The sequence below is a fragment of the Trichomycterus rosablanca genome, chromosome 5 (genome assembly GCF_030014385.1).
Source record: "Trichomycterus rosablanca isolate fTriRos1 chromosome 5, fTriRos1.hap1, whole genome shotgun sequence".
Lineage (NCBI taxonomy): Eukaryota > Metazoa > Chordata > Actinopteri > Siluriformes > Trichomycteridae > Trichomycterus > Trichomycterus rosablanca.
The window spans coordinates 7,005,273-7,016,994 of NC_085992.1; the positions used below are offsets into that span (position 1 = coordinate 7,005,273).

An 11,722-nucleotide genomic window follows, 5' to 3' on the forward strand; every position below is an offset into this window, starting at 1 on the left:
GAGTTTGCATGTTCTCCCCGTGTCCACGTGGGTTTCCTCCGGGTGCTCCGGTTTCCTCCCACAGTCCAAAGACTTGCAAGTGAGGTGAATTGGAGACACTAAATTGTCCAAAAACTGTGTTTGATATAACCTTGTGAACTGATGAACCTTGTGTAATGAGTAACTACCGTTCCTGTCATGAATGTAACTAGTGTGTAAAACATGACATTAAAATTCTAATAAACAAACAAAACAAAACATATTACTACTATATAAAATTATTTCATGTGTTGAACACATTTTTTGCAAATGTATGAGTATATTAGAAGTATTACTGTCTCATTAAACATGGATAAAACCTTGTGTAAGTTTAAAAACTTCCGGTGTTATCTAGAGCCCAGGGGTCCGTATTAAGTAACCGAAACCAACGGGGAAAATCCTATGCTTTTACAAATGCTGAGGTAAAAAGGACGTCCTTTAAGATGAATGTGTGAGCAAAAAGAGGGAAGAGCTTCAGTGTCAGGACTCCTCCTACCATCTACAGCATGCGTGACTCATAACACTCAGTGTGTGTGTGAGTGTGTGTGAGTGTGTCTGTTTCCATACACCGAGTTGGAGTTACATGTTTTTCTTAAGCATTCTGAAAAGACGAGGAGTTTTACTTGATTCCTGTAAGTGTGGGTTATAGTTTATCACATACAGTTGCTGTTTATTCATGTTGTTTCATTACTGCTGTTGGTTTGTTTGATAATCCAGCTTGGCTGGTTTGTTCAGTCTGTTCATTTGATTCATTGTGTATGATTCGTGTGTTTACCTGCTTTTGACTTTGATGTATTTCTCAGGTATTATTTGAGCACTTCTGTGTATACAACAGGATGTTGTTCTGTTTGTGCAGCTAACTTTTAGAGTTTGAATGTGTTTTTGTTTAGTTTGACTTAAATGAATGTTATGTTCTCTGTGTTCTGTAGAATTCTGGCTCTCTGAGTTGTGTCGGAAGAGAAAGAGCTGCCTGTCTGATGGCTCTGCTACCCAGCCAGAAGTGAAGCAGGAGGACCAGAAAACATCCCTCATAGATGATCCGCCACCAGTCCCGCGCACTCGAACCCCATCCGAGCTAGAGTGCTGTACATCTAACGGTGCGCTGGGCTTCATTAATCCTCTTTTTGTACAGACCCATCGCTCAGAGTCAGCTCCTACAGAAACTGACACATCAGCAACATCTGGAGAAACGAACAGCTCCGAAACTCAGGGCAACACACGCACAAGTATTCAGAGCGTCCTTCGCCGTGCTGTTAGCGCAGAAAACACCAGGAACAACAACCTTATAAGACAAAACAGTGTTTCACGTTCACCTCCACCCCGACCCCCTCCACCACGCATCATTTCACGCAAACAACCCCTCAACATTAAGCAGAAAAGCATGCCTGAGACCGGTGTCAGCTGGATTAAAATGTCACCAGAGAGGAGCAGCCTGCTGGGACGCCTGGGTTCCTCGTTTGGCTCCTTGTCACCTTCGTCCTCACCCCCCAAAAAGATAAGCTCTCCCATTCCTATGCTATCTTCCCATGAAAATAGAACCAGCATTTGTAATGTAGAGAGCCACTTGGCAATGGATGACCATTTCATCGAGGAGGCTGTGTCTCGCAGCCTGGCCAGACAGTCTCAGAGAAATGCTGCCCCGGAGAACCGACATTCAACAGAGGAAGGCAGTCCTGCGGGTCAAGAAAGGCTCAGTGATATTAGCATCTCCACCTCCTCTTCTGACTCTCTGGACTACTCACACAGCTTCACAATGCCAGTTACTCTCAGTCCCACCAGAGCTGACAGCAGCCTGGAGGAAGAGGAAGAAGAAGCGGAAGATGACGGTGTTGGTGTGGAAAGCGATCAGGAGCTGGGTATGGAGCCGCCTTTTAAGCCCAAGAAGCGGCACAGCGCTGGAACGTTTGTGCTGCCTCGGTCAATTAGGGGACACTTGCGCAAGGTCAGTAGTGTTTTTAACTCACTCATGACACCTGAGAAGAGAGCACTCAAGAGGATTATGGAGCAGGCGCAAAACAAAAACACCTACTTCGGCTGCCTGGTACAGGACTACATCAGCTTTATGCAGGAGAACTGCAACTGCCATACATCAGGCCTCGAGCTGCTTCAGACACTACGACAGTTTATGACTCAAATAAAGTCCTACCTGCTCCAGAGCTCAGAACTAGACCCTCCCATCGAGTCCCTTATCCCAGAGGACCAGATTGGTAAGAATAACATTAAGACCATAAATATATCAGGCTTTAAACTGCTATATCAACCCAAATATTGATATTTTGGATCCCAACATTACTACTGGACATAAACCACAGTGTTTTAATGATGTGGGCATGCTTTGATACTTTGGAGTTAGGGTAATTTACCAGAAAGCATAGGTTCTGCTATCTACCAGACAATCCTGTTGGAAAATATCTGTCACTAATCAGTTTCTAAAAAGTAGGTAAAGGTGCTTGAGGACAGATTAAATATCATTGCACTTCAGTGCTGTATATAGTAGTGCTATCAAATGCACCTGCTAGAAAGTATTAATCTGTCAGGAATGTATGTGCTAGCTGGTGTCATCTGATTCATCTGCTAGTGAGTGTATGTGCTCATGTACCAGGTCTCAACAGAGATGAATGTGATATTCTTAGCCAACAGACTTTGGCACATTAGCAATGCAGGCATAGTTGAAAAGTCAGCATGTATATTCATGTTCAAACAAACTTCTGACATTATCTTTTAACTTTTTATTGGCATCAGTTGTTTCAATACAACGTAAACAATAGACTATAGACAGCTGCACTAATGTAGTTCTTCTAGTCATCAAAGAAGTGCATTATTTTCTTTGGGTGGAGGTGGGTTTGGGGTGAAAAGACTCTTTGTTTAGGTTAAGCCTGGTTTGAGTTCACCAGGATCTGAACAATCCAGTTTACTTATTCCTAATTTTAATAAAAGAACACCCAATCTTCTCTAAGCTCTCATAAAGGTTTACTTTTGTGTCCTGTACTTCAGTCACTGCTAGAGCTTTTAGGACAGACATTTTTGAGTGAGTAGGTAGGTCATAAAAAGTAGTGTTGGAACAATACAGAAAACTTACTGTTATGTTTATATCAAGTTTTGACATCACAGTTACTGTAGTGCAGATTTATAGATATAGTAAATATTTGTAAGTTTCATTAAATTTGTTCTTATTAAAACTAGACTACAGGCAGCACATCTCGATAGCTATGTCTTATTATAAACTATAGGTAGCACATCTCAATAGATCTGTATGTTATTATAACTAGTGGTATCACATCTTGATAGATCTGTATGTTATTATGAACTATAGGTAACACATCTCGATAGATGTGAATCTTATCATACACTAGAGGTGGCACATATCAGTAGATCTATACACTGATCAGCCATAACATTAAAACCACCTCCTTGTTTCTACACTCACTGTCCATTTTATCAGCTCCACTTACCATATAGAAGCACTTTGTAGTTCTACACTTACTGACTGTTACTCCATCTGTTTCTCTACATACTTTTTTTTTAACCTGCTTTCACCCTGTTCTTCAATGGTCAGGACCCCCACAGGACCACTACAGAGCAGGTATTATTTGGGTGGTGGATCATTCTCAGCACTGCAGTGACACTGACATGGTGGTGGTGTGTTAGTGTGTGTTGTGCTGGTGTGAGTGGATCAAACACAGCAGCAGTGCTCTATTTTTTTAAATACTGTGTCCACTCACTGTCCACCCTATTAGACACTCCTACCTGGTTGATCCACCTTGTAGATTTAAAGTCAGAGACGATCACACATCTATTGCTGCTGTTTGAGTTGGTCGTCTTCTAGACCTTCATCAGTGGTCACAGGACGCTGCCCACAGGGTGCTGTTGGCTGGGTATTTTTGGTTGGTGGACTATTCTCAGTCCAGCAGTGACAGTGAGGTGTTTAAAAACTTCATCAGTGCTGCTGTCTGATCCACTCATACCAGCACAACACACACTAACACACCACCACCATGTCAGTGTCACTGCAGTGCTGAGAATGATCCACCACCCAAATAATACCTGCTCTGTAGTGGTCCTGGGAGAGTCCTGACCATTGAAGAACAGCATGGAAGGGGGCTATCAAAGCATGCAGAGAAACAGATGGACTACAGTCAGTAATTGTAGAACTACAAAGTGCTTCTATTTGGTAAGTGGAGCTGATAAAATGGACAGTGAGTGTAGAAAGAAGGAGGTGGTTTTAATGTTATGGCTGATCGGTGTATGTTATTGACGCATAAAAATGTTCACGTTTCACTTTACGAGTCGAAACAGATGTGCGCATCCTCGGTAGGAAAATCTCGATGGGTAGGATAAATCGACAGAATACCGCCTGTTCCCCGTTTCGAAAAGTCAAATGTTTAATTAAGAAATATCATTTTTCTTTTGAGTGTTAGCATTCATGAAGTATATTGACTAAAATAAACGTAAATACACTGTATCGAACTATAACTAATATTAAACTGTGATTATTCTTGAAATCTCTGAGAAAACCCACAGTCTGTCCAAACAGCAAAAGGGACAAAATGCTGAAACTAAATTGTATTCCGTGCACAACACACAGCTGCCTGCAAGCTTGCCAAATAAAAAAAGTCATAAACAGATGGTGTGTTAAAGATGTATAAAACCCAACAGTTAATAAAGTAAAGCCACACATTTGACCATTTACTTTGGTCCATATTGCTTACTGTCTTAAGATGTGTGGCGTAGTAACGTACTCAGGTCCTGGCAGATATTTACATACGTCCTTGCAGATAAGTATTCTTTGTTTACAATAATAAAGGGCTCTTGCGTTTAGTAACCGATAAGCAGAACTGAAATTTAGTTCGTACTCGGTACAGACTGTTCGGTTTTAAATTGGAACCAAGTTTCAACGTCATGTTCTACACTTTGGTTACATCCATGACAGGAACGGTTGTTACTCACTACACAATGCTCCTCAGTTCACAAGGTTATATCAAACACAGTCCTGGACAATTCTGCATCTCCAATTCACTTTACTTGCATGTCTTTTGACTGTGGGAGTAAACCGGAGCCCCCGGAGTAAACCCACGCAGACACAGGGAGAACATGCAAACTCCACACAGAAAGGACCCGGACCGCCCCACCTGGGGATCGAACCCAGGACCTTGTTGTGAGGCGACAGTGCCCACTTAGCCACCCAAGTTTTTTTTGGTATGGAGTGGAACACATGTAAGACAACAACAGTAGACTTTTTCATTCGACTTTATTTACATGTTTTAACCACTCCTTTATCTTGGTCATGATCACGGTGGGCCCGGCTTTCCCGGAATCACTAGGCACAATGCAGAAACACACCCAGACAGGACACCAATTCATCACGGAGCCTCGGAAACCCTTCAGTTATTAGGGTAGATACCTGACCAGCAGATAGTACCGCTGGGGGTTTGAACCCTGGTCCCAGCGGTCATGGGCTAACATAATGCATTACATTTGACACTCAATCCTCAATGCTTGTAATGCCTGGATGATGAATTAAATGGTTCATCTTTATTTGGGGGAACTGTAACATCCCTGTTACACAAGTGCAGTCTAATCACCTAGGCTTTTCAGTGTTAACTGGTAACAGCACAGATAACGCTTTCTCCACGTTAAGGTCTACTCTTTTTAAACTGGAAGAGAGAGCAATAGTGTTTGTGTATTTAATTCACTTCTTGTTGATAACAGTAGAGGATGTTTCCTTCCCTTCATACTGTTTACATGTTCAAGGCTGATTTATAATACTGTCTCCTGTTTTCCTCAAACTGTTTATAGTGCTTCCTGTATGTAGAACCTAAACTTGAGACTAGGTTAGTGGTAAAAAAGAGTCATTTTAAGAGATAAGGAACTGAAAAAGCAATCAAACAATAAATTTGACTTTTTTCTTTCTGTCATTGTGTTGGAGAGTGACGCAACCTGTGGTCATATTTCATTACGATGGTATGCTGTGTGTTTGCTGTGTGGGAGGTGGCAGTGGATTCACTTCTCTTCTCTTTTAGCCTGTGACTTGTTTTCCTGCTGAATTCTGAAGCGAGGTGGGAGGAAGGGCTGTTGTGGCAAAAGTTTGCACGCATTGGACAGTACTTCAGACTTTGGCTGTCCTTGATTTATGACTCTCCTAATCTGTGTTATTTCCTGTGAACTGTGTGTCCTCTTGTTCTCCAACTTATGGTCTTTAGCTGTTCTTGTAAGACAAAGGCCCACTTACACACTAACCAGTACATAGCAGTGTAAAGGAGGCTTTTAAAGAATTCATTTTAATAGCTTCATTTTAGTAAAGTGCTGTATCCATTATAATATTAGGCCATTATACAGACGTGTGTTTTCATGTACTAGAGAAAAGGTTTAATATAAAGTTTAATTTCTAGCTTTCCAATTCTAACCTTCAGAGTTCTAGCAAAATGTCAGTCCAGTCACAGACAGTTCAGTCACAGTCTGATGCCTCCACACTGTATGCCCATGCCAATTTAACAAAATTAAATTAAATGAAAAATTATAATTAGAAAAATAAATAAAAAATGATAAGTAATTGTAGTTCTTTATTATTCAGTCAGGTTTGTGATTTTTTTTTTTTGGTGCAAACATGCCAGGGTCCCGTCAAATCTAGCAGGAGCAGCATTGTCTCGACAACCTCAGGTGGATAAACAGGTTTCCGTCAGAACCACCTCGGGGTAAAACAACAGAAGATGTAGTTAAAATGTGAAATCGTTAAGAGTAAAATATCAGTTCTGCAGAGAGTAGCATTAGACTCCGGACCCCTAATTATTACAGCATAACTAAAAGGGAGAGCGAGCACCTAACTAATTCATGAAGGATGAGTGACGACAAACTATAGATTCTGTTGATTGTGATTAGGGTGAAAAGATAAAGATTCCCTGCAATAGATTAAACATTTTATAATATTTACTTCCTTATTAACTCATACTTATTTTTATTTATTTACTACTAACACAAGTCTTGAGCTGTTATAAAACAACTAGTTCCTAGTGTACTTTAGACATGTATTAGCAAGAAATGACATCACATTGTTCTCTGTATAATGGGGAAGCAGTCAGAAAGAAAGAAGCCAAAGGAGAATCAGCCAGCAGAAGTAATTAGCCAATAGAGCTCATAAGCCTTAGGCAGAATGCTTTGGAAGAAGAAGAAATTACTTCCTCTTATGCTGACGCTAGCATGTTAAGTTTCACAGTCAGCAGTATTAACCACCTGAGTATGCAGAGTTGGACATTAAATTTTGCTGCTCTGACTGTATGGTTTTATTTCTAGCTCATAAATACTCTCATATGCAGTTTAGTCATGAGCTTTGAGCAGGTTTGCACAAATGTGTCACAAGAGCAGTCTTGTTTCTTGAAACCTTTTTTTAGGGCTAAGCTGTTATTTAAATTGTATGGATAACCAGCTGTGGAAATACTGAGTGAAGGCATTTCACTTTCTGAAGAGGAAATGTAATAACAGTTATGTGGGAGTTATTCTGTGTATTCAGTCATTTCTGTTTCTAACACTTTTAACAGCACTTTCATGCATAACAACGTTATGTGGAAAGTCTGCTTATATGCATATAGAGCCAGATCTAATCATTCCGCTGACTTACTGTACCGATTTCATTTCAATGTGTGGGATTTTGAATGTATAACTTCACTAGGCATGGAAGTAATTCAGTTTCAGCCTTTTGGATTTGACATTCGAACTTACACACACTAAGCATCGCAGAGACACTGTGCATCATGTGACTTTTATAAAAACTGTGGACAGACAGACAGACAGACAGACATATAGATAGATATTACAGGTACATGATGTTTGTAAGTATAGAAATGACTGACAAACACAATAAATCAAAGTTCAGCAATAACCAAGTATACATGCACTAATGTAATAGGACCAATGATTTTTGTACCATTTAAATAGTGCTACTATACCGACATTTGTCAGTAGCACTGTGCTAGCATTACTAATATACCAATGTATCTAGCCTATAACAATATATCTAGCCTAACATAATTAAATCATAATCACCACACAAAATAATTACCATAATTAAATTATATACATTTTAATCCACCATGTTATGTATTCTATAACATGTTCTTGTAAATTGTGTACCAACATAGTAGATATACTTTTGAAGATATACTTTATTTGTCATATTTACATATATAGGTGTACAGTACAGTGAAATTCTTTCTTCGCATATCCCAGCTTGTTTGGAAGCTGGGGTCAAAGCGCAGGGTCAGCCATCGTACGGCGCCCCTGGAGCAGACCACCAATCTTTCAGTTGAAAGCGCTACCCTCTAGGCTACCACTGTACCACTGTAGTAACAACAACACTCTTAACATTAAATATTTGGATAAAAGCATCTGCTAATGTAAAAGATGAAAAAATACCAAGACAAAGCACACATACCAAAAAGCAAATGTATACGATAAATTCCACAAGCATTTTAGCAATATTCTGGGTTATTGTTTAGGTTGACAATTGGCTGTTCCTTATCAAACATGTATGTATTAATCGAGTAAAATATAGTATAATACATAAAAATGTCTTTTTCATAAAAGAAAAATGCATTTTTAATCTCAGTTAAATGTAAAAGCTGAACAACAGTGACTAGAACAAAGTTTTATTTAGACCTTTAGTTAGAAAAGTGCTTTTCCTTTAATCTATTGTATTTTTGTAGGTGGCTAAGCTTAAACATGGAATTATCCTGTAGCTGTTTATCCTCACTTTGTTTAAATCTGAATGTGATTGTGGGCAGTTCTAACCAGCTTCATATTCCTCCCTCTCAGACCGAGTACTGGAGAAAGCCATGCACAAGTGTATCCTGAAACCTTTGAAGTCTGTGGTGGAGACAGCTTTGCACGACTTCCAGGTGAAGAGTGGAATCCTGCAGCAGCTGAAAGAGAACCTGGCTCTGGCCAAAACAAAGCGACCACAAGAAATGGGTGTGGACGAAGCCATACCACCAGACTCTGTGTCCATAGAGAAGATCCGTCACAAGTTCCACAATATGAGCAAAATGTACTCACCGGAGAAGAAAGTGTCACTCCTGCTTCGTGTCTGCAAGCTCATCTACACCATCATGGAAAATAATTCAGGTAGTGGTGCTTCAAAAACAATAATGAACCCACAGTGTGTGGGATTTCATTTTTATAGTGTTTTTCTGATATGACCAAACATTAGTAATACATTCTAAAACATGCTAAGTCTTATGTTTTTGTGTGTGTGTGCGCGCATTTAATTTTAGGAAGAAAATATGGGGCAGATGATTTCTTGCCTATGTTGACATATGTGTTGGCTCAATGTAACATGCCTCAGCTGGACACAGAGATTGAGTACATGATGGAGTTACTGGATCCCTCACTTCTGCATGGAGAAGGTATATTACCTCTAATTCATCTCAAGTAGCTGCTTTGTGCTCTACCCTAACACTTTACACTATGTACTGACATATGTAATACCCAGGATATAGGTTAGTTACAAAAAATCTTAAACACTCTTAGGCCTGATTATTTCTTAGAATTTTATTATTGCCAGTTCTTCAATTCTGAAATCTCTCACAAGACTCCGGCCAGAAATGAAATGTTCTTTATTGATATACACTGATCAGCCATAACATTAAAACCACCTCCTTGTTTCTATACTCACTGTCCATTTTATCAGCTCCACTTACCATATAGAAGCACTTTGTAGTTCTACAATTACTGACTGTAGTTCTTCAATGGTCAGGACCACTACAGAGCGGGTATTATTTAGGTGGTGGATCATTATCAGCACTGCAGTGACACTGACATGGTGGTGGTGTGTTAGTATGAGTGGATCAGACACACTCACTGTCCACTCTATTAAACACTCCTACCTAGTTGGTCCACTTTGTAGATGTAAAGTCAGAGACGATCGCTCATCTATTGCTGCTGTTTGAGTTGGTCATCTTCCAGACCTTCATCAGTGGTCACAGGATGCTGCCCACGGGGCGCTGTTGGCTGGATATTTTTTTGGTTGGTGGACTATTCTGAGTCCAGCAGTGACGGTGAGGTGTTTAAAAACTCCATCAGCATTGCTCTGTCTGAGCCACTCATACCAGCACAACAAACACTAACACACTACCACCATGTCAGTGTCACTGCAGTGCTAAAAATGACCCACCACCCAAATTATACCTGCTCTGTAGTGGCCCTGGGAGAGTCCTGACCAATGAAGAACAGCATGAAAGGGGCCTAACAAAGCATGTAGAGAAACAGATGGACTACAGTCAGTAATTGTAGAACTACAATGTGCTCCTATATGGTAAGTGGAGCTGATAAAATGGACAGTAAGTGTAGAAACAAGGAGGTGGTTTTAATGTTATGGCTGATCGGTGTATGTAGTGCAGCAGCATTCTTAAATAAGTGCCAGGAGTTGTGCAAAATTCACATGGGCAACATGGTGGTGCTGCTGGTACAGTGGGTGCTGCACTGCAGTAAGTGTCTTGGCAACCTGGGTTTAAGCCTTGCTTTTGATGACTTTCTACACAGCTTTGCATTTTCTTTCTACTTAAGCATGGTTTTGAAAAAATAATTACGTATTTTATGGGTACTCAGGTTTCAGGTGTAAAAATGCCTTGTTTGGCTTGACACTAGGTTTATTATTGCTTAAACAGTTAAAAATTGTGTATACCGGGAAAATTTAGTTTTATTCAAATTAAGATACTGTCTGTAATTCTGTATAACTGATGGGTTCATCGTGTTATGGTAAGCATAACATCCCTATTTAGAAAAGGCTTAAAAGGGCATAATAATTTTTTGTTGGTATAAATACATTATATATCATTTTCCAGCTTATATAAACTAATAATTATGCACCAAAAGTATGCATACTTTACCATTTTAGATGCAAGGCAACTTGACTTGACACTACACTTACTGCTCACTGATTTTCTTTCTTCTAATTTGAAATTCCTCTCTGTTGTGTAGGTGGCTACTACTTGACCAGTGCTTATGGAGCCATGTCCCTCATTAAAAACTTTCAGGAAGAGCAGGCTGCACGGGTGCTGAGCTCAGAAACCCGTAATACACTGCACCAGTGGCACCGCAGACGCACAGCTCAGCGCACCACACCATCCGTGGATGACTTCCAGGTGATTAAAGCCATTTTCTACATGATTCATGTCTTTAGTATTGGTGTATTTGGAAAAAATATTTGTTGTACCTAGTAATTGGGCCGGCACGGTGGCTAAGTGGGTAGCACTGTCGCCTCACAGCAAAAGGGTCCTGGGTTCGATCCCCAGGTGGGGCGGTCCGGGTCCTTTCCGTGTGGAGTTTGCATGTTCTCTCCGTGTCTGCGTGGGTTTACTTCGGGTGCTCCAGTTTCCTCCAACAGTCCAAAGACATGCAAGTGAGGTGAATTGGAGATACAAAATTGTCCATGACTGTGTTTGATGTAATCTTGTGAACTGTTGAATCTTGTCTAACGAGTAACTACCATTTCTGTCGTGGATGTAACCGAAGGGTGTAAAACATGATGTTAAAATCCTAATAAACAAACAAAACCTAGTAATTGACTAGATTCCTGTTATAAATTACTCTCGGATACAGAACAAAATTACAAATCACTAGATTCCTGCGTTAAAGAGAGGTTGAGGTTAATTAGTTTTTGTTAGACAACTTATTTTAGTCTTTGGTACAATTCTCCTCACAACTGACAATAAAA

At 40.1% G+C, this 11,722-nt stretch overlaps 1 protein-coding gene across 1 annotated transcript in view; it reads left to right on the forward strand.

The window, feature by feature from the left end:
- Positions 1–11,722, forward strand: part of rin2a (Ras and Rab interactor 2a) — a 48,318-nt gene that overhangs the window by 33,203 nt on the left and 3,393 nt on the right. The window contains exons 8-11 of the mRNA XM_062995584.1: positions 948–2,225; positions 8,824–9,132; positions 9,282–9,413; positions 10,987–11,150. Of these exons, the coding sequence (XP_062851654.1) occupies positions 948–2,225; positions 8,824–9,132; positions 9,282–9,413; positions 10,987–11,150 (1,883 nt within the window). The remainder of the gene's footprint in view (positions 1–947; positions 2,226–8,823; positions 9,133–9,281; positions 9,414–10,986; positions 11,151–11,722) is intronic.